This window comes from Pipistrellus kuhlii, unplaced genomic scaffold (genome assembly GCF_014108245.1).
Source record: "Pipistrellus kuhlii isolate mPipKuh1 unplaced genomic scaffold, mPipKuh1.p scaffold_m20_p_3, whole genome shotgun sequence".
Taxonomy (NCBI): domain Eukaryota; kingdom Metazoa; phylum Chordata; class Mammalia; order Chiroptera; family Vespertilionidae; genus Pipistrellus; species Pipistrellus kuhlii.
Genome location: NW_023425529.1, coordinates 11,964,289 through 11,987,707, shown reverse-complemented (window position 1 = coordinate 11,987,707; position 23,419 = coordinate 11,964,289). Strand labels below are relative to the sequence as shown.

At 43.1% G+C, this 23,419-nt stretch overlaps 1 protein-coding gene across 10 annotated transcripts in view; it reads left to right on the top strand.

Moving 5' to 3' along the window:
* APAF1 (apoptotic peptidase activating factor 1) overlaps positions 1 to 14,991 on the top strand; it is a 71,911-nt gene extending 56,920 nt beyond the window's left edge. For 8 of the 10 annotated variants that reach the window (XM_045587625.1, XM_045587632.1, XM_045587629.1 and 5 more), the window contains 5 exons: positions 1,698 to 1,817; positions 2,115 to 2,240; positions 4,017 to 4,142; positions 6,935 to 7,081; positions 12,720 to 14,991. In XM_045587625.1, the coding sequence (XP_045443581.1) occupies positions 1,698 to 1,817; positions 2,115 to 2,240; positions 4,017 to 4,142; positions 6,935 to 7,081; positions 12,720 to 12,866 (666 nt within the window). In that variant the 3' untranslated portion in view covers positions 12,867 to 14,991. The remainder of the gene's footprint in view (positions 1 to 1,697; positions 1,818 to 2,114; positions 2,241 to 4,016; positions 4,143 to 6,934; positions 7,082 to 12,719) is intronic. The other 2 variants (XM_045587630.1, XM_045587627.1) reach the window with 1 other exon arrangement.
* The last annotated feature ends 8,428 nt before the right edge of the window (positions 14,992 to 23,419 follow it).

Below are 23,419 nucleotides of genomic sequence, written 5' to 3'. Positions count from 1 at the left end.
TGTCAAATATTTTCTCAGCCTTTTTTCCCCCTACTGTTCCTCTGCATGTCCTGTACTCTACCGAGATTGTGGACTATGAGCAGGACCTTATAATCTGTCCATGTTTTCCTGCTGCCACTCACGTCTTTTGTTTGAAATGCCCCCCACAGTTTGTGAACCATACTTTCAAACCATACCTCAAGCCTACTTTGAATGTATTTCCTCTGACAAGTCCCTAAGGAATCGCTTTTTTGAGTTCCACAGAACTTTAAAAAAAAAAAAATTTTTTTTATTGATTTCAGAAAGGAACAGAGAGAGAGAAAAAAAAATCACTAATGAGAGAGAATTATTGATCAGCTGCCTCCTGCACGTCCCCTACTGGGGGTCAAACCTGCAACCTGGGCATGTGTCCTTGACCAGAATTGAGCCTGGGACCCTTCAGTCCGCAGGCTGATGCTCTATCCACTGAGCCAAAATAGCTAGGGCTAGTTCCACAGAACTTTTTTTTTTTTTTTTTTTTTTTTAAATATATATATTTTATTGATTTTTTTTACAGAGAGGAAAGGAGAGAGATAGAGAGCTAGAAACATCTATGAGAGAGAAACATCACCAGCTGCCTCTTGCACACCTCCCACCGGGGATGCGCCCGCAACCAATGTACATGCCCTTGACTGGAATCGAACCTGGGACCCTTCAGTCCGCAGACCGATGCTCTACCACTGAGCCAAACCAGCTTTGGCCAGAACTTTTATCTGTATCAATAGCGCTTCTATTTGTTTGTTTGTTTGCTTTTGGGACCTCTCATTTTCTTTGTTAGACCCTTAGATTTCTTAATGCTACATTCTTGTTTCATTATTTGCCTGACATAGGTGTTAATTAAATATTTGTTAAATTAATTTCAAGTCTAGAATTAAGACTATAAACATAGTTGCTTTGATTTAGTGATTAAGGGTTCTGTACATGGACATGACATAGAAGTAAAAGTTTTGCTTACCTATGTGCCTTACATTTTTTTTTTTACTATATTTTAAAAATTGAATTTATTGCGGTGACATTGGTTAATAAGAATATATAGGTAGGTTTCAGATATACATATGTTTTCCTATGTATACATACAAACATGTATGCATGGCTTATTTTGTGCTAGTTACTTATCTTATTTCAGTTCCTTCTTCCCTTTTTCCTGAGGACTTTACTTGGAACTCCATGTGAAAAATGAAAAATAATGTATATGTCACTTCCTTTGTCATTTTGAGGATTGCATTAGGTTATAGCTAAGATATCTGGATCTTGGAAATTCTGTGACCTTGTCTGGAGCTGCTCTGGTCAATTGACCTTGTCACGCAGCAGCCAGTAGGATTCAATAGGTTTAGTGGAGCTAGACTCTCCAGACTAGCCTGGCTTATGAGGTTAGAAAGCTGTAATTAGGATAATTTTCTCTGGAAAATTTAATCAGATGGTGAGCTCGCTAGCATGTGGTGGCTTTTCTCTATCTTCTGGTGTAATTAACTGCTCTCCAGCAACTGAAGAAAACAAATTTTATTTAGGAAGAAACATATTTTATTTTACTCCTAGTCAAGTTATTTAACCTCAGGTTTTCTCTGTCTGTATAATAGGGCACCATATTCTTTCTAGGGGATCACATTCTCCCCACCCCCCCTCAGGCTATTATGGGGAGAATGTTATAACACTTACATTTTTTTTTTTTTAATATTCAGGTATGGAATTGGCAATCAGAGGAATATTTCTTCCTGCAAGCCCATCAGGAAACAGTGAAAGACTTTAGGCTCTTGAAAAATTCAAAACTGCTTTCCTGGTCATTTGATGGAACGGTGAAGGTAATTTGAAACAGATTTTCTTTTTCAAGTATTCTAATGTTGCAGTGATGATAATTGTGACGGCCAGAAGCAGATGGCTGATAAGTAACTACTTAATTTTCAAACTTGTGTTCTCATGTTGTTGTCAGTTGACTGCGTGTTCTTTGTGTTTATGAACATCTGTACTGAAGGGCAGGTGAAGGGGTCAGAACAACCAGTGTGCTAGTGCTCTTGTTGTATAGGCCTGACCTCTAGATGATTATGTTCAGAAACACAGAATGGTCTTAAAAGTGTCAACTTCTGAGTTTTTCTTTGAAGGTATGGAACGTCACCACTGGACGAGTAGAAAAAGACTTTGTCTGCCACCAGGATGCAGTACTTTCTTGTGATGTTTCTCCCGATGCCACCAAGTTTTCATCTACCTCTGCTGACAACACTGCAAAGGTAGGTGGGTCAGCTGAAACGTGCATGCATAAAACTTTGGTATCAGTTATGTATTATGAGTCCTATGTATTATGAGTCCAAATAATGTGTAAAGTGGAATAATACGTTTCTGTCTGCATGTCTGTCTTATTGTGTGAGTTTTTGGAGGATTGCCATTGGCCTTTAGTTGGTATCAGATAGATTAAAATGAATAACATTAAGGGCTTTCGATTTCTTCCTTACTGGTTACTTTTATCATTACTAAGCAGATGCAATCTCTGCTGCATATTATAGGCAATAAAAAGCATTGGAAAAGGTTTACATTTAATTTCACACCCATAGTAAGGTTTTTTTTATATAATTGATATAAGTTGGTGTTCCTGAAAATCACATTTCAGTGAAATGGTGCTGCCTATTTGGGGACATTGAATACTCCATTTTCTTCTTTTTTATCCATCTTGTTAGTGGCATTATTATCTACCTATCTTTCCAAGCTAAATATAAACCTTGGAATTGCCTGGGATTTTACCCTGTCTTTTGTGCTCTGTTGATTACTTATTGATATATCTTGGACCCTTTTCCCCCTCCCTGCCCCCACATTTAAGACCAGGCTCTCCTTCCTTCATTGGTGGGCCTGCCTCTGGTCTGTGCCTCCTCCAGTTTATCTTCCCTACTGCGGTCTGAGTCCCTCTGAAACACCTCCCTGACCTGATGGTTTGTAAGCCAGATTCCTTAGCTCATCACCATCTCTTTCTTTCTTTTTGTTGTTTTATTTTTATTTATTTTAAAAATCTTTGTTGTTTAAAGTATTATGAATGTCCCCCCTTCCACTGACCCCTTCTAGCCCGCCCCTGCCCCCCCCTCCCCCCAGCCCAGGGTCTCACCATCATTGTTCCCTCTGTCCAGGGTCCTTCTCCCTCCGACTTTTTGTGCATGCTATAACTGTGGCTTGACATGACCTTCTATTCCTTTTTACCCCGGAGCATTTTGACTCATTCTTCCCTACCTAGATTTGATGCCCGCTCTTCAGTGAGCCCTTTCCTTGCCCTCAGGCAAGATTAGCTGCTTCACCGTCAGTTTGCCCATTCCATGTTTCCACATTTATCAGAGCATTTACTTTATACAGCTGTTCACTTAGCCATTCATAAGCCAGCGTTCTGATTAAATTACAAATTTTCAAGGATAGGGGCTATATCCAGTTCATCTTTGTATCACCAGATCTTAGCTCACAGTGCTTGGAAGATGGTAGTTTTCAGTCTGTGCTTGTTGAATGGTGATGACAGGATCATAAGGGAGAGTATTGGAAAGAAAAGAACTCTATTTGACTGCCAGGATTGTAGGATAGTATAGTGACTAACCTTTAAAGAACTCTTGTCATATGTTAGGCCCTGTGCTAGGAATTTCACTCTATTATCTCATGTAATCTTCACATCATCAGTACTTTGGCCCCCATTTTATAGATGCAGAAATTAAAGCAACAGCAACTTATGTGGATTGCCTTAGGCCATAAGGAACTAGTAAATAGTGGAGCCAGAACGCACAGACTGATCTTTACTCACTTATTGTTCTTTCTTCTAAATCTAAAGTTAAGAACTTTGATCCTTGAGCTGAGTTAATTTGAATAATTAAAGGGAAACTCAACAGGGAACAAGGTTACAAGTGGGACTTGGGCCTCTCAAGAAGGTTTGTGAACTTCTATATGATCAAGTTTGTGGTTAACTAACACTCAAGGCAGGGTTTGCAGATGCTTATTTTGAATGTATTTACTGTTCCTAAACAATCCTAATTGTCTTCCAGATTTGGAGTTTTGAACTCCTTTCCCCTCTTCATGAATTGAAGGGCCACAAAGGCTGTGTGCGCTGCTCTGCCTTCTCTGTGGACAGCACCCTGTTGGCGACCGGAGATGACAATAGGGAAATCAGGGTAGGGTGTTTGCGATGTGAAGCACTGCTCCTCGTGTAGCTTGGGCCTAACCCCCTGCACCACATTGGGAACCTTTGTTAATGCGAGCGGGAAGCACTGGGTTCTGGACGGATGGGTTCTTTGTTTTTGTCTGTGTGCATTGTGTTCACAGCTGCACTGTACTGCAGAAAGAATTCATTTTAGAGCGAAGCATTTCCTATGTATGTGAGGAGGCAGATGCCCTAGTTATTTGCAGTTGGTTCTCTGCTGTTATCTTGAGGATGAGTCATCTTAATTCTTGGACCTGAACCAAAGATTGTTTTTAGTGGCAGAACTTGGGGAAAATAATTTTGTAAATCATTATCTAGATTATAAATGAATTGCATATTTAGCTGTTTTTAGTACTGAAAAACAAACAAACATCTCTTTAGCATCATACCCAACAGTCAAGTTTTATAGTGTGGCCCATGGCAGGCCTCATGGCTGCCTGCCTCTGGTTCTAAGAAGAAATGGGCACTTGATGGGAAAGGTTTGGGCACTGGGGATGGCTGCTATGGTAACCAGTATATTTGAGGAGAGTCTTGTTTTTTTTTTTTCCCCTTCTTTTTCTTTTTTATAAAAAAAGAATTTAAAATTCAAGGAGTAGGTATATAATGCAGAAGGAGAGAGTCTGCAGTTGGCAAGAATGTAGGCATTCCCAGATAGGCTTTCCAGGAACAAGGAGATTCCCTGCGTGAGCACTGAGTAATCAGTCTTCTTTACACCGTTCTCATCAATGCCACACCAGCCGAAGTGGCCGTGGGGGGCATTCCTTTTCTCCAAGTTCTCATTTTGGATGAAGGGTTCCTTTACTGGTTATGAGGCAGTGTTTCACTTTTCAGAAACCCTGAAGGAAAGAGTGCCTCTCTATAGTATATCTTACGGAATTCTTTCTAATGAGCTTTTCCATTTGATTCTTTTTTTTGGGTACTTTCATGGCCTTATTTATTTATTTATCATTCATTCACTAATATTACTTTATTGAGGTATGCTTAGCATGTAAAAAGCTATACATAGTTAATGGAAACAATTCAGTGAGTTTGGGGATATATATATATACACACACACACTCTTGAAATCACCACTACCATCAGGCCCTAGACATAATCATCACACCCCAAAGTTCTCTCCCATTATTATTATTTTCTTTGTGAGTAGTAATAACACTTAACATAGGGTCTACCCTCTTCTGAGCACATTTTAAATACCCAATACAGTATATATATCTTGTAAAACAAACTTTGTAACCTTTGACTATAACCTCCCCATTTTCTCTTCCTCTTAGCCCCTGACAATCATCATTTTATTCTCTGTTTCTGTGAATTTGACTATTTTAGATTCCATTTAATTCTTTTTGATTTTTTATGCCTCTATTTTTTTAACTTTTAATTCTTTTAGATTTCAAAGAGAGGGAGAGAGAGATAGAAACATCAATGATGAGAGAGCATCAGTTATCTGCCTCATTCATGTCCCTATTGGTAATCAAGCCCATATCCAGGCATATGCCCTGACTGGGAATCAAACCATAACCTCCTGAGTCATAGGTCAGTGCTCAACACTGAGCCACACTGGCCAGGCAATGCCTCTATTTTTTAAAATTTAAACTTCATTTTCTGAAAAAAAATTTTTTTTTAATCCTCAGCCTGAGGACATGCTTATAAAGAGGGAGGAAGATAATGAGAGAGAGAGAAAGAGAGAGAGAGAGAGAGAGAGAGAGAGAGAGAGAGAGAGAGAGAGAGAGAGAGAGAAAGAGAGAAAGAGATGTGAAAAAGAAGCATCAATTGGTTGCATATGCTCCCTGACTGGGGTTGAAACCTACAATCCAGGTATGTTCCCTGACTAGGACTTGAACTGGTAATCAACTGAGCCATTCCAGTTGGGCTTTAAAAAAAAGAAATCTGATATGCATTTCTTTGAAAAGTTAGAGTACTGCTTATATATTAAGTGTTACTGGAAATAAATGGGAATATTAACATCTGTAAGTAATTGGGTTGTTTATTAAGAGTCTAGTAAAATAATCAGGCATATTTAGAACCTTATTGGGACTTCTAGATTTTTTTTGACTTCGTGTTTAAAATATATATGCTTTATATATTTAAATGACATCTGTCAACATTCTTAGTGGTTAATCTTAGAGTATAATTCTTTCTTTATTTTAAAAAATATATTTCTTTATTGATTTCATAGAGGAAGGGAAAGTGAGAGAGAGATAGAAACATCAATGATGAGAGAGAATTGTTGATTGGCTGCCTCCTGCACGCCCCCGACTGGGGATTGAGCCCGAAACCTGGGCATGTGCCGAACCTGGGACCCTTGAGTCCGCAGGCTGATGCTCTATCCACTGAGCCAAACCAGTTAGGGCTAGAATTCTTTTTTAAAATAATTTGTTGGGGTGACATTTCTTGTTGTTTTTATTTTGAGGAAGTTCATATGCTAGGTCTTTTTTGTTTATTTTATTTTTTCCCCTGTTATTCTTTTTTTATTAAATGAAGAGAGTTACCGTATTTTAATCACTCTGAGTCCTTTTTTTTTTTTTTTTTTAAACTTTTGGGAGTATGGTTAATGATAAATATTGTAAGCAATGCATTTGTGGTATAATTAGTATTTTTAAAAAATTTGAACAAGAGAGAACTCAATCTAAAAAAGTCCCAAAGGTATCATTGAATTGTAATTACATTTTTTAAGAAAGATTTTCAAATATGTTTCAGATGAGGTAGCTATTTATAAAGAATTTCTGGGCAGCCCTGCTAATGAATTCTATCATGTTTATGTAGATATGGGATGTCTCAAGCGGTGCGCTTCTTCATTTGTGTGCCCCGATTTCCGTAGAAGAGGGACCTGCTACCCACGGGGGCTGGGTGACCGACCTCTGCTTTTCTCCTGATAGCAAAATGCTGGTCTCTGCTGAAGGCTACCTTAAGGTAAGAGCTCATTAAAGACTGAAAGAAAAGAACAGTCTGTATCCTACTGTGTAAGCTGTTTTCTTTTCCTGTTTCTCAGGGTGTCCTCATACAACCTGGCAGAGTGGAAGGGTGATTCCGATTATCCTGTTTTGCGGTGATGAGGCTGAGAGGTGCAAGGCCACCTTCCTCACATCTGTTGGAAGTTTTGGTGCCAGTGTGGGGGATGTTCTCAGTCCAGAGCTCACACTGCCCTGTACAAAGTCTTAGAGGATCACCATGACTAGAGAGTGGGGTGTTTAACTTAGTTTTATTTTCTACTTCATAATTATTAACTATTTTGGTTGAAAGTCTTGAAACACATTTCTGAAATTTTCTTAAGTATTAGTAGTAGTGGTAATAGTATCCTATATCCTATATAATAGAGAGGCAATTTGCAAATTGACCATCATTCCAACACACAAGATGGCCGCCCCATGTGGACACAAGATGGCCACCACAAGATAGCCGGCAGGGGAGGGCAGTTGTGGGAGATCAGGCCAATAGAGGAGGACAGTTGGGAGGGACCAGGCCTCAAGGGAGGGCAGTTGGGGGCGATTGGGCCTGCAGGGAAGGACAGTTTAGGGGGGACCCTGGCCTGCAGGGGAGGACAGTTTGGGGGGACCCAGGCCTGCAGGGGAGGACAGTTTGGGGGGACTCAGGCCTGCAGGGGAGGATAGTTGTGGGAGATCAGGCCAACAGAGGAGGACAGTTGGGAGGGACCAGGCCTGCAAGGGAGGGCAGTTTAGGGGGGACCCGGGCCTGTAGGGGAGGACAGTTAAGGGGGACCCAGGCCTGCAGGGGAGGGCAGTTGGGAGCAACCAGGACTGCAGGGGAGGGCATTTGGGGGAAACCAGGCCTTTAGGGGAGGCAATTGGGAAGGACAAGGCCTGCGGGGGAGGGGGGGCAATTGGGGGTGACCAGGCCTGCAGGGGAGGGCAGCTGGGGGTGACCAGGCCTGCAGGGGAGGGCAGCTGGGGGTGACCAGGCCAGCAGGGAAAAGCATTTAGGGGTTACAAGGCCAGCAGGGGTGGGAAGTTAGGGGTGACCGAGTCGGCAGGGTAGGGCAGTGAGAAGCAAACAGGCCTGCAGGGGAGTGGTTAGGGGGTGATCAGGCTGGCAGGCAGAAGCAGTTAGGGGCAATCAGGCAGGCAGGCAAGCAGGCAAGTGGTCGGGAGCCAGCAATCCTGGATTATGAGAGGGATGTCCCATTGCCCAGCCCAGACCCCATTCAGCCTTCTATACCCCAATCAGGGGCGGGGCCTGTTGGCCAAATAACCTGTACGCGCGCCCTCTCCCCCCCCCCGCCCCCCCCCCAATCTCCAGCCTGGCCCATGGGTCCTCATCGGGGCAGGCCAGCCTGACCCCACCCATACACAAATTCGTGCACCGTGCCTCTAGTTCTTTTATGGTTTATAAAATGCTTTACTTACATAATCTCCTCAGCCAGTTTTGTGAGGCCTGAATTTTATTATATTTGGTGTAGGGTGAGGAAATTGAAGTTCATGGAGAATTGTGACTTCCCCAAAATTGTGCAGTCAGTAAGTTGGCGTATACAAACTTACTATGAGTGACCACTGTGGCCAAGGCTGTGTGTTGCGGTGCCTCAGGGTCATTTTTTGGTGCTTGCATCTGTTTATCTGTCCTCTTAATAAGGATGTGTTAAATGCCACTGTGCGCCGAGACACTGGTATGTGGTTCCTGTCTTTGGTGACATACAGTCTATGGTGGGGAAGCAGACAGTAAACAAACAAAGTCTCTGAAGTGTAAGAGGGGTTCTGACATGTTTGCATATGGACAGTGGAGCCCAGAGGGGAGGCTGGTTAGCAGAGGCTTCCTGTGGAGGGGGATGCTGAGGGGAGGCTGCTGAATAGTGGTTTACTTAGAAAATGAAGATGATACTGAGCAGCGTACCGACCATTTACAATAGCTTTCTAGTAAATTAGATCGTCTGATACTGTTATCTCTGACCGAAGACATTTAAGTGTAGGAGATGATCCTGTCTAACACAATGTAGATGTTAAAAAATATTGGCACTAATGAAGTTTTCTGGTTACACGGGACCCATGTAATTGTAATTTTACTCAACATAAAAACCTAGCTTATAAAAAAGGTAAAGAAGAGGGCAGTTTTTAGTTCTGTGAGAGAATGTCCATATGGTCCCTTTACAAGGGTGCATTGAAAATAGCCTGCTGTTGCCCTAGCTGGTTTGGCTTAGTGGAGAGAGTGTCAGCCTGTGGACTGGAGGTCAGTTGCCTCACCATACACCAAATATAATAAAATTCAGGCCTCCCGGGTTCGAGTTTGGCCAAGGGCACATGCCTAGGTTGCAGGCTCGATCCCCAGGAGGGTCGTGCCAGAGGCAGCCAATCAATGATTCTCCCTCTCCCTTCCTCTCTGAAATCAATAAAAGGGATAAACAAATACCATGCTGTTTGCAAGATATTGCATTAACCTATGCTTTTTGGGGGCGTGCCTTTACTTAGTTATTAGGGATTGTGAGGCTGTCACCACTTGTCCCCCTTTACTGCTCTGAGGATGATGCTATTTGTGTTGGGAGCTGGGAATCTTGATCTTTATTAACTGCTAAAAGCTGCTTTGGCACTGAGCTTCTAGAGACCATGTCAGTTGATGCTGTGGGCGCCCTCAAAGGCTCATCCATATTCGTGAGCCTGGCTTACAAGATGGGATAGAGATCAGTGACCAGGTTTCCAGAGTTCTTGGGGGACTTTGAAACGAAGCCACAGCATAGATAGCTGTGCTGTAGGGGTTTTGCCTCATGGGTGAGAGAACCTTTCACCTGCGTATTCAGTCTCTGTTATTTAAGTGACAATCAGGCTGCTCTTCCCTCTGGTTAAGCTGATTATGATGCAGCCCAGCCTGCATCTCCCCAGCGTGGTAATGAAACTCTCCAAAGCACAGAGCAAATTAAAAGTAAAAAGGAGCAGCTGCTGCAGTGTCCAAGAAAATGGGCCTTTTGAGTCTGTTTACTCTACAATCCAAGTTGCATAAATTGAATGTCAATAAGATAAAGTAGGTATCCAGTAGCTAAAATGCTCTTAACTTTCCAAATTATTCCTATTTCTAAGTTAAAAATGATATAATTGAGCTGTCTACCTGTGTTGTGCCACAGGGCATGTATACTGTTAGAATGACAAGAAATTGCATTAATTCATACTCATGAGGAGAAAGGCTGGTTTGAGATATAGAATACAGGGAGGTAAATGTAGGTTTGCTGTTGCTTAGAGGCAGCAGAGTGTGATGGTCAGGAGAGGGCCTTAGGGCAGACTGCCTGAGTTCAAAGCCTGGCTCTGCTACTCATTAGCTTTGTTAAATTAATAATCTAATTAATCATAAGATTATTAAACTCTCTGTGCCTTTGTTTTTTCATCTGTAAAATGGGCACAATAATTTTGACCTCAGGGTTAGGAGCATTAAAGGAATTAATACATGTAAAGCATCCAATATAATAAGAGAGGAATATGTTAATTATTCGTTACACCGTGAGGTGTAATGACTGACCACGTAACAACTGGATCACAGGTCTTCAGGAGGTTGGGGAAGCAAACTACAAGCGGGTGGCGGAGAACTACAGGAGGGGGCAGGGCAGCAAGCTATGAGGGGGACAGGGGGAGCTGTAGGAGGGTGGGGCAGCAGGCAGAGAGGTACAGGAGGGTGGCAGCAACCTACTGGTGCATGGATTCATGCGCAGGGCTAATAGTTTCTATAAATAGTACATAGTGTACCCTGAGTAAACATTAGCTGCAATTATTTAAGAAAAAAATTCACTTCATTTCTTAGAGCAGTTTTAAGTTCACAGAAATATTGAGCAGCGTGTAGAGTCCCAATACACTCCCTGTCTCCTCTATCAATGGCCCACCATCAGAGTGGTACCTGGTTCTATTGATGAGCATTCATTGACACATCCTTATTACCCAAGGTCCATAGTTTACATCAGGGTTCACTCTTGGTTTGGTTTATTCTGTGAATTTTGACAAATGGCATGTGTCCACTATTGCGGTGACATACAGAATAGCTTCACTGCCCAAGAAATCCCTTGTATTAACTACCCTCTAATATTGCTTTTAAGTCCATATTCAAATTAGTGACTAGTGTAGTGTTTCCAAGTAGAGTGGTCTGCTTTAATAGAGGGAAAGTGGTGGTGGGAGCACTGGATGAGGAAGCCAGAAACTTGTACCTCTGCCAGCTGGGTGGTCTTGGGTGATGGGGCCTCTCTTCTCTCAGCACCTTGGTTTTCTTCTGTGTAAGGTGAGGCAGTTCCTGGGTGACCTCTAAGGGGCTGCTACCTCTATCATTTGCTCCTAGCAACTCAAAACAGGAATGTGTCCTCTGCCATCTTGCTTACATTGCTGTTTTATAGAGCAAAATTGTCAGTTCTGGAAAATGTCACATTAGTGCATGTTGCTTCAGTGAAGTTTATAAAGTCCATGGGGTGTACTGGTATTAGTTGTTATTACTGATAGTGAACATGAAAAATTGACCCAGTCACATGCACAAGGCAGAAGGCCAGGTACTGCCACGGATGCAAAAGTGAGTGACATCATTAATGTGTTCCTAACACTCAGGATCTTGATGTACCTGAACCCTTTTCAAAAGAGGCTCATGCACAGTGGCTCTTTTGCCCTCATTTTAGTCATGAACTAAAATGGTAAACTTTATGGGTAAACTTTTAGGGTAAACTTTATGACTTCCATCTGGTAAGTGAATATAAATATTGTTAAAATCTGAGTGAGTTCAGTGATTGGAAGGAGAAGGGAGGGACCTGGCCAGAGTACATGCTACATTTGAGAAGCTCAGAATTTATTTAGCAAATCCATATATAAATGACAAGAGCTTATAAAGAAACTTGGTCATTGGCTCTTGAATCACTCCTGGTGAAAGGGAAGATTCAGTAGAGAGGACATTCTATCGTGTGGCCATATTATGAATAGCCTGGATGCCTGCCAGTTTGTGTCTGCGGGGCATTTTTAGCAGTCCATCACCTTAACCACTCGGCCACCTTGTCCCCAAAGGGGCATTTTTAGAGAAGAGAGGGAATTCTTTTTTATAATATATTTTATTGAGTTTTTACAGAGAGGAAGAGAGAAGGATAGAGAGTTAGAAACATTGATGAAAGAGAAACATCGATCAGTTGCCTCTTGCACACCCCCTACTGTGGATGTGCCCGCAACCAAGGTACATGCCCTTGACAGGAATCGAACCCGGGACCTTTCAGGCTGCAGGCTGATGCTCTATCCACTGAGCCAAACCGGTCGGAGAGAGGGCATTCTTCTGCCCATTCCATTGAGAAGGACGTGCAGACAGGAGCTCAGCCCAGCCATGGCCATAATGGACGAGTGGCCTTGTGTCTGCCGCTCTGCCGCTGCACGCCTCTCCCCGTGGAGGGAGGTGTAGGGTCGCTCTGAGGCAGTCACCAGGGTGGTCAGGAGAGGCTGACCTGGTTGATAACTGTATTCAGCGTTAGCTGTGGACTTCTTTCCTGCTGTTTGCTTGAAGTGTGGGCGTGGGGAGGTGATAGGGTGAAGGGTCTGGCTTGCACTACAGATCGTCACACAGTGTAATTACCATTCTAATGGGAATTTTATTTTTCTCTGAACAGTGGTGGAATGTCATCACTGGGGAGTCCTCACAGACCTTCTACACAAACGGAACCAACCTGATGAAAATACACGTGTCCCCTGACTTCAAGACATTTGTGACTGTTGATAATCTTGGTATTTTATATATTTTACAGACTTTAGAGTAAAATTGTTAAGCATTAATATAAGTCCAACTCTTAAATTTTGAATTGGAAAAAATTGTGATGAGCTCTGTATTTCAACTTTTTATAAAGCTGTGAATTGTTTTACAGTATTGCATTCATTACAGAATTGTTTATGGTTTAAAGAATGAAACTAATGTAGCTTTTTCCCCAGTGAACACACCTTTAATCTTGTTTTTAAAAAAATCATCATTATTTTTTAACAATTTGTCTTTAAGATGCAAATGAAAATGTAAATATGTACCTTGTTATATACTGTTGGTAAAATTCTCTCTTGATACATTCAAATTGGTTGACATAATTAATGAGGATAACTGGGAGGAAATATGTATTTTAATGCTGTCATTATGCGAGTTGGGCCTCAGAGTAGCAGTGGCCTGCTTTCTGAGCCACATTACCCCACCGGGGCATAGTTTCCCAAATACAACCTTGGGGCTTATTTGCACTCCTTAAATTAGCTTTAAAAATATTGTGTCTGTGAGCACAATTTGCAATATTTCCTTTAATTCACTACATAAGTGAGTCTTGGATTTCAAAATGCTTTCTGTGGAGTGAAAATTATGTGTTGCAGAGTCAATTTTATTGGTCTACCTTCCCTCACTAGTTGAGGACAGCCCGTGCCCTAACGGACTACCGTGGTCAGCCTCTGAGCTGGGCCCTGTCCTGTTCCGTTTTTTTTTGTTTTTTTTTTTTACCGGTACATACCAGACCTTCCTTAATCTCCACTGTTTTTCTCTCTCTCTGTGTGTGTGTGTGTGTGTGTGTGTGTGTGTTTTAAAGCAGTTGCTCTACAGTTAGATATTAGTAAATCAGATTGATTGGGGAGGAACCAATTTTAATAACAGAATTTTCCTAAGAAATATAGAATAGTAGAAAATCATTTTCTTCTAATTCCATGTATTTTTAAATGAATGGCAATGTCAGTGCTATTCTCTTAGTGAATTTAGGAGAATTCTCAGAACCACAGTCATCGGGACTCTGGATGGTGTTCCCTTTGACTCTCAACCAGTCTGTCTCCCATCCCTTCTCTCCTTATCTGCTTCCTTTCCTCCCTGCCTCTCTGGGAGGTTAATCTGAAAAGGTAGATTCTGACAGGGAAAAAGCACATCAGCATCAATAATTAGCTTTTTTGACCTCTTAATTAGGAACCTTAATTGCAACTTAAATCTAAACATTTCCCCAGAATTATATTGTTAAGGGATATGCTGGTAAATTAATGATAGAAGCGGTTGCTACATAAAAAATAACCAAGGCTTACAAATTTATTGCTATAACAGGGACTAAATCAAATGAATATTAGTGTCAGTGGCAGGTATGCCATGAGCCAGTTTTTATTGTTATCACATAATAGGGTGGGCAGGAGTACTAGACCACTCCAGGTGTATTTTAGATTAGATATTTCTATTTAGCTTTTCAGAGAACCATAAATAGAGTGAATAAAATCTTTTACATTTTTAAGGTGGTTCTTTTTTTTTTTTTTTTTTATAGGTTAAGGAACTTGTAATAGACTTAACTGCTTAACTGTGATTTAAGCAAATGTGATGTGCTGTCTTAATTTTATAAAAGAAATTTATGTAAATAGCATGTTCTGCTTAGAGTATCCTCATCAGAATTTTATCTGCATGCAATGTTTAGGAACTCGTTTGTAGCTCAGAGTGTAAAGTATTAACTTTTGGAATCGAATCACTTGACTGTTAAAGTATAACAACCAACATCAGCTCTTAAAAGCCCTTGATGGCCTGCGTCTTAAAAATAAATTAAGAAGGAAAACGGAAGAAAGACTAGGTGACATGAGGAATGAGGAGAAGCTGGGAGCATGCAGCTGCAGGTTTCATGGCAGCTCAGGTGGTCAGTCCAGGGGAGGATGTTGCTTTGTTCTTGCAGATACGCATTTTGTCCTGCTTTTTTATTTCATTTTTTTTTTTTGTATTGGAAATTACATTGCATTTTATAAATATAAAGATTTTTTTTACATTGTAAGTGTCTTGTATGTTTTGTATCTATGGTACAGTTTACATGATGTTTTTTTGTCTTTGGTATACATTTTAATACATGAAATAGAAAATTTATTATAAAAATAAAATTCCAAAAAATATTTTTGGAAAACATTTTCAGATTGTTTCATACTTCTTGCTTGTCCTTTGTTGATTAGAAAACAAATGTGAAGGGTTCTTCAAACCAAATCAACAATCTTCTGATGAAGCGTTATCGGCTCTGTGAAATTCACTTCTACCAAAATTTCTGTCTTCTCAGTCTGTCTGATCGCTGCTTGAAGTAGCTAGCCTGCAGGGTTAGTTAGACATTTTATTGTGAAACATTAGGGAAAAGTAAAACTTTTTTTGGATAGAAAAGATTTGCTTCCAAATTATATGAAATGAATAAACATATCCCAGAGTGTTTAGGTTGGCAAGTACGGCAATCTATGACTCAGCAAATGTTCTGTGTTACCGTAATTTACTTACCGACCTTTAGAGAAGGAGAAAATGGTTTTCTTATCATTCTTAATCTCCGAGGATAGTCACAGGAATAGATTTTCTTGCCCACAGACCTTCTCCTCAAGGCTACAGGTGTGCAGTTATTAACATTCCCGCCTTAGGAAATCAGCTGCTGTTGGGCTGTGAGTTCCACCACAGAATTGTTGGGTAGTTGTGTGCATGCGCGTGGAAGGGGCAGAAGAATTTGCATCAAACCTGGGACTCCTCAGAGACCGGGTTTTTGAAGTCATTTTGGCATCAATAGCAACTGGCTTCTGAATCAGATGATGTTGTGAGGAGACCAAAAGCTAGGATATTTTCATTTCAATTATGATTCAGGAAAATGAGTTGCTGTTGTTCATTGTAAATTCACTCCTGAGGTCAGGCCCTCAGAACAGGGAATACTGCTTAACTCACAGAAGTGGAGAGAAAAACCTGCCTTTGCGATTTCCCATCACCCAGGGCTGGAATCAGAAACCAGAGAGAGCATTCCAAGCCCGAGTGTGTGCCTGGTGGTTCTGAGCAGCAGATCAAACTGGGAAACACCCAGCAGGTGAGTGAAACGCCTGCTTAGGACCCAGGTGGCTGCTCAGAGCTGGAGCAAATATTCACATTCATCCAAGCAAATCTTCATCGCTTCCCCACTCAGGGCACTGCCCACCCTTATTTTATTAAACATTTTTTTTTAAAAAAAGTTTATTTCAGAGAGGAAGGGAGAGGGAGAGAAAGATAGAAACATCAATGATGAGAGAGAATCATTGACCGGCTGCCTTCTGCACACCCCTCACTGGGGATTGAGCCTGGAATCCGAGCATGTGTGCTGACTGGGGATTGAACTGTGACCATTGAGCCACACTGGCTGGACCCAACCCTTATTTTATCTTCACAGTAGTTACGAGTGGATCTGCAGACGAGTGGATCTGCAGACGATGCAGTTGCAGTTTATAGAGGAAGAACCACACCCCAGGCAGTTAATCAGTGTCAAAGCCAGGGCCAGATTACAAATCTGATTTTTTTTCTTTCTTCAAATAAACATGCAAGTTTATTTAGCAAATCACAGAGGTAGAAAAAGTGAGCCAGCTGGGTGCGTGGGCTCAGGAAACAAGTTACAGAGGCCCATAGAGCTTACTCGTAGGAGAGAGAGGGATGATTTGTTTAGTATAGAAAGACCCAGACCACTGGGCTATAGGCGGAGTGTCAGATGCAATTGGAATTGGAGTCCTTTTGGGTCATGGACACCTGTGTCGGGGTTAGCTGGAGAATGGATTGGAGACCTCATTCTCATGTTGGATTCATCTTCAGCTAGCAGGGGTTCTCAACCCTTCACCTTGGGTTTATTTGCCTGTGGATGAAAAAAAGTTCTAGGGAAAGTAACCTCACAGGGTGATCTGATTATAAATTCCTCCCTGGGCAGGTCTGGTGGGCAACCATGCCCCAGGCATCTAGCTTTTTAGCAAAAGGTTTATTTTTGCTGTAAGCAAGCCCTCTCCATTGCTTCTGTGCACCTAGGTTTCAAGAGAGTACATAATCTTTACTTTTTAAAAAATGTATTTTTTACAGAGAGGAAGGGAGAGGGATAGAGAGCTAGAAACATCGATGAGAGAGAAACATCAACCAGCTGCCTCTTGCACACCCCGCAACCAATGTACATGCCCTTGACCGCAATCGAACTGACGCCCTATCCACTGGGCCAAACCGATTTCGGTGAACACATAATCTTAATGATGCTGTAATCCAGTCCCCATTTTGCTTCTCCCTCTCTCATGTACTCTTCCTTATGTTCCCTCCTTAGTTTCAAATGCAAGCTGCAAGATTGTTATTCTCCAGAGCATTTGAGGCCTTGCTCCCCAGCATATGTTGTCAGTGTGGCTCAAAGAAACTCAGAGGAAAATTCTCTACAGGTTTGGACGTTTCTTATGTCGACATGCCCCATTCTGTCAAGTAACTTTCTGAGATAATACATCATTTTTAGGAGGAAGGAAGGGGGAGCTAGTACTTTTTTATAGGCTTTTATGTGTCAGGTCCTGTACTGGACGCTTTCACTCATTTAATTTTTTTTAATGGTTTTTATTAATTTCAGAGAGGAAGGAAGAGGGAGAGCACGAGATAGTAACATCAATGAAGAGAATCATTGATTGGTTTCAGCATGTCTCCTACTTGGGATTGAGGCCAAAACCTGGGCATGTGCCCTGACCCAGAATTGAACTACGAACTCCTGGTTCGTAGGTCGATGCTCAACCATTGAGCTACCACGACTGGGCTTTCACACATTTAATTTTTACCCCCTATCTAGGATTGGTCAGTGAGCTGGAAGTAGAAGTTCGTGGTGAAGCTTCCAGGAAATACGTTTTGTTTTGTTCGGGAGGCAGGAGCCCTTTGGTTCTCACCATCCTTTTTCCTGCCAACAATGATGCTCCGGCAGCCATTCTGTGTTCATGAGGTGACCTTGCAGCTGGATACTACATGTGACGGACGGCATAGTGGAAATATTGAAGGAACTTGGGATTCTGAAGCCCTGGAGCTACCTACCATTCCAGCCCTGTACCATCTCTGAAGTTGCTGTTACATTAGAAAAAAGCCTCTCCCTTTTTAAGAGACCATTAATTCTGATGTGTAGTTCCTGGTACTCCCGTAAACGAATGTGGCATATAAGACCAGTTCAGCAAATGTCAGTGAGCCTGCAGCCCTCTCTCCTCCACCCTCTTCCCCTATCCGGGCACACTATTCCTCTTCTGAGAAGTAACTGGACATCCGGCCCCGAGTCTGTTGAAACTGGATGGGTTTCTCAGAAAATCTCACACAAGTGATGCATGGACAACGCCCAGCCCACAGATGAGTTTTTAAAACTCTGCATTTGTTGCCAGCATTTGAAAATCGCGATTTCGTGTAAGAATCTCGATTTATCAGACGGTCTTTTGACCCAGAGCCTTCCTTTCTGCCTGGCAAGAACCAGCAGGAACCAAGGAGCCTCTGCCCCCTGAGATGGGTCACCATAGCCCTCCCTTCACTCCTGTTACCTGGAGTTTACCACCTCACCCCTCCCGCACACCAGCTCCCCAGAAATGGCCTGCTGACATGAGATTGCTGAATTTCCTGTGCCTGCCTTCTTTCCCAGTCTCCCGGAGTCATCTCCTGGCACATTAGGTTTTTTTAAAAATATATATTGTATTTTATTGATTTTTTACAGAGAGGAAGAGAGCGGGATAGAGAGTTAGAAACATCCATGAGAGAGAGAAACATCAGCTGCCTCCTGCACCCCCACTGGGGATGTGCCCGCAACCAAGGTACATGCCCTTGACCGGAATCGAACCTGGGACCTTTCAGTCCACAGGCTGACGCTCTATCCACTGAGCCAAACCGGTTTCGGCCACATTAGTTTTTTTTGTGTTGTTTTTTATTTTGTCTCGGAAAACTGAGCATGCGGGTTTGAGATGTGGCGAGAAACCAGCTTCTCCAATGTCAGAAATCAGCTGATGTTCTTAAGTGGAGCCGTCTTGGCTTCCCTCCTCCGGTGTCTTATTGATGAGAGGCAGTAAGAAGGGAGCGGCAGGAGCAGCTGTAGGGGTGCTTGATGTAGTCCATGGATGCAGGCCAGTGCAGTGGAGTACGGGTGGGACTGCCCTGTCCAGCTCTCACCCGCTCACTCTCCCTGTGGCGCTGAGATGACTGGGGTCTCCTAAATAGCAAGTCTTGGAAGGTGCATGTTCGCTCCACCGTGCTCATGGAGCCTGGTGTGCGACTCGCCTGCTCCTCAGCCATCTGAGCCAAGCAATGGGTCAGCCTCAGCTGCTTGCCCAGTCGGCGTGGATCAGTGGTTGAGCATCGACCTATGAACCAGGAGGTCACATTTCGATTCCCAGTCAGAGTATGTGCCTGGGTTGCAGGCTCGTACTGGGAAATGCAGGAGGCAGCCAATCAATGATTCTCTCGTCATTAATGTTTCTCTTCCTCTTCCTTCTCTCTGAAATAAAAAAAATTAAAAAAAAAAAACCCACAAAAAAACCCTCAGCTGCCACCTTCAGCTGGGTGACACCCCTAGAGAATCTTCATTTCAGTCTGATGTGTGTGTAAGTCTTTGCATCGCTGGTCATTACTCTTGGAATGTCTGTGCAGCTTTTACTGAATTGGTCTCTGGGGTTTTGGAGAGGAAAGCACACACTGTGTTGGTGGGAATTAGTAGCTGTGATTTGTTAGGAGTTACACACGGAGTGCTGTCTGTTGGGTGGGAATGATTGGCTCTGCCTTCGTAACCCTCAGTACAGTGGCGCCACCCTGAGCTCAGAGTGAGTTTTGAGTGAGTACATTGGCTTGAGATGGAAACAGGAAACAGTAGAACTGGTGTTCCCTAGGTCAGCACCAAAGTCTTAGGATTAATCCCACCAACATAAATAAGTTCTGTTTGCCCTGGCTGGTGTTGCTAAGTGGTTAGTGCATTGGCCCTAGCAAAGAAGGATCACGGGTTTGCTCCCTGGTCGAGTGCACACATCTGGATTGCAGGTTCCATCCCGGGGCACATGCAGGAGACAACTAATTGATGTTTCTGTCTTATATCAATGGCTCTCTCTTTCTCCCTCCTTCCTCCCCCTTCCCTCCCCCGCCCTTCCACTCTCTCTAAAAATCAATGGGAAAAATATCCGTGGGGGAGGATTAACAACAAAAAAGAAAGTTCTGATTTGCGGGTACCAAGGGGAGCTCACAGTGCACACGATGGTCATTATTCGACAGGGCTCTTCGGAGCTGGTTTCTGGGAAGCAGGACTCTGTCACCGGGGCAGGCTGATGCCTGGATTTACATGTTTGCTCCAGCAGCAGTAAATGGTACCCTCCCAGTGGGAGAAGGTACCTGATGGAGCACTGTGGTGCAGCGCCTCTGCTGGCCTGTGCTGGGAGTTACCCAATCTTATTTTAACAAAATGTATACTTTGAGACACCTTGGAGGGACCTGGAGAGTATTATGCTAAGCGAAATAAGCTAGTCAAAGAAAGACAAGTATTACATGATCTCACTCATATGTGGAATCTAATGAACAAAATGAACTAATGAACAAAATAGATCCAGAGACATAGAAGCATAGAACAGACTGCGGAATCTCAGAGGGGAGTCGGGGGAGGGTAGTGGGAAGAAATCAAAGACCTCGTATGCATATACGCATAACCCAAGGACACAGACAATAAGGTGGTGAAGGCTTGGGTGGAGGAAAGCAGGGGGAGGCTAGAAGGAGTCAATGGGGGGAGGGGGAGAAGGGGACATATTAATACTTACAGCAACAAAGATTTAATTAAAAAAATTGTTATAACAGTCAGATTGTTTAATTTTCACAAGAAACATATTCAGTGAAGAGCTTGTGTAAAAAAAGAACTGAAAAACAATGTTTTTAAAAAAAGGCTTTATTCCATATAGCCTTCTGAGCACGGTCATTATATTCCAATTCAGTGAAGAAGCAAGGCCTCTGGAGGCTCACCCACTTATCAGATTTTCATTTCTTTTCAGAAATGGCTTAGACGCAATGTTATTTGGTCCAACTGTGAATTTGTATTGATTTTGGGGGATTTGGCCAGGTGTTCTTTATCTAAGCCTGCCTCCTGCCCCATCACACCCAGACGTGCTGTGCACCAGCAATATTCCCAAGTATTTCAACAAAAATCTGGTGGTGTCTTGAGAAAAATCACTTTCATGACTTATTAATGAACTAGCCAGAAATCATTTTCACTGGGTTCCTTTACCCAATTTGTCACAGAATGTAATTTAAGAAGAAAAAATTAATGGAGTGATTGAAGTTCTTTTTGGAATAATCATAGCATTCAAGGATCCCCACACCCATGGACATGGCAATTGCCAACGTGTCAGATTTCCCCTTCAAGACAATTAGCTCAAATCTCTTCTTTAATACACGGGGTGGGGGTGGGGTGAGGGGGGGGGGCTCGCTCTCTGCCACTCAGATCCACTCCTCCCTGTTCCAGGGGCCTGATTGGTGGCTCGAGGCTGCTCTGTGTAGACCGTACCCAGTGGGCCTCTGCCCGCTGGCACCCGTGGGTTTCGGTAATGTAGAATGGGAGGTAGAGAGAGAGATCAGGATACACATATATTTTTATTGATTTCAGAGAGGAACGGAGAGGGAGAGAGAGAATCATTGATTGGCTGCCTCCTGCACACCTGCAACTGGGGATTGAGCCCGTAATGCAGGCATGTGCTCTTGACCAGAATCAAACCTGGGAACCTTCAGTCTACAGGCCAATGTTCTATCCACTGAGCCAACTCAGTCAGATATATCTATATATCTCCTCACCCACTTAGAGAAAGAGAGAGAAACATCAATGTGAGAAACATACATTGATTGTCTTCCATAAGCACCCAGCCCAGGGATGGAACCTGAAACCCAGGCAGGTGCCCTGACAGGGAATTGAACCAGTAACCTTTCAGTACACAGGACAACACTCAACCAACTGAGCCACACCGGCCAGGGCTGAGATTAGAATATTTTAATCCCTGGCTCTCTTGCCGAGGGCCCTGCACCAGGCCACATTCCTCAACTGGTATGCAGCCCCTCTTCTCCCATTCCCTCTCAGGCCATCACCAGCCCCTGGACACTGCTCTACCCACTCTGTTACCCTACAGGCTGTCAACACCTATGTACGTATTTTATTTATTAAATTCCTAAGTGACCCTAATTGGAGTGTGCCTTCTGCTTTGTGCGGGGCCATAACTGATGCAAATAAGCATTTGATCCATGGAGACAACAAATAAAAGCAGTACTGGCCTTTGGTTAGCAAAGATAAAGGGCCAAAGTAGCCCAGTTGAAGCATTACCGTCTAAATTAGGGGTGTCGAACTCAATCAGAGAAGGGGCCAAAATCTAAAATCCAGCCTAAATCGCGGGCCGAATGGTTTACTGAACAGTCATAAACTGTCATTGTGATAGAAACGCAGCGGAGTGCAGTGATGACAGCGCGGTGCTGGCCACATTGCAAGGCCTGGCGGGACGGATTTGGCCCGCGGGCCTTGTGTTTGACACATGTGGTCTAAATTTCCAGCCCGAACCTTCCTTCAGGAAACCTGCCCTTCTGCCTCTGTGAGTGCCACCCCATCGCAAGATGGTTTTACTCTTTGGGATTCAAAGTCCTGGGCCTCTGCATGTCAGGCTGGTAGTGCCCCAAGATTGCTTTGGCATGTATTTTGCAAAGTAACAGACTTGGATCCAGCAGGGGAGAGATCTGAAAGCCACAGGGTGTGGAATGCGAATCATCGATCCTCCCAGTGTGTCTCTAACATGGCCCTATTACTTCCCAATTCACATCTGGCACATGCATTTTACGAAAAAAGGAAAGGATTGATGAATGTTGCTATGGAATGTTGGTGTCCCCTCAAAATTCACATGTTGAAGCCCCAATCCTCCAATGTGATGGTATTTGAAGATGGGCCTTTGGAAAATAATTAGGGTTAAATGGGGTCATAAGGGTGGGGCCCTCAGGATGGCATTAGTGGCCTTGTAAGAAGAGACACCAGCAAGCTTGCTACTCCCCACCTGGGTTCACACACAAACAGGTCATGTGAGCAAACGGCACGATGGTGGCCGCCTACAAGCCAAGATCAAGTGCCTTCTATGAAAACCACTGCGCGGGCTTGGACTTGAACTGGACTTTCTAGCCTTCCGAATTGTAAGAAATTGAATGTGTTGGTTAAACCCATCAGACTATGGTATTTCATGATGGCAGCCTGAGCCAAGACAAACACGCAGATGCTTTACCCAACCTGCCATCTATGTGATCCTATAAAAGTGACCCAGTCCGTGGTCACTTTCTTTTTTTTTTTGAAATTCCTGTTTTGGCAATTGCTCCTCACAGCCCACTTTAATATTTCAACAAAGGCAATGGGGGCTTATTGGCTGAAATTCAAGCTGTGAAGGCCACTGTGTCTTTTCAGACGGGTTGAACTCGGAGATGAGCAGATTTTTGCAATTATTTTGCCAGTGTAAAGATCCCTTTGGCTATGCACGCTGAGAGGGCTGGCCCTTCGGTCCCCTTCCTAAATGGAATCAGGAAGCGCTCACAACGATGCCAGGCGCCGGC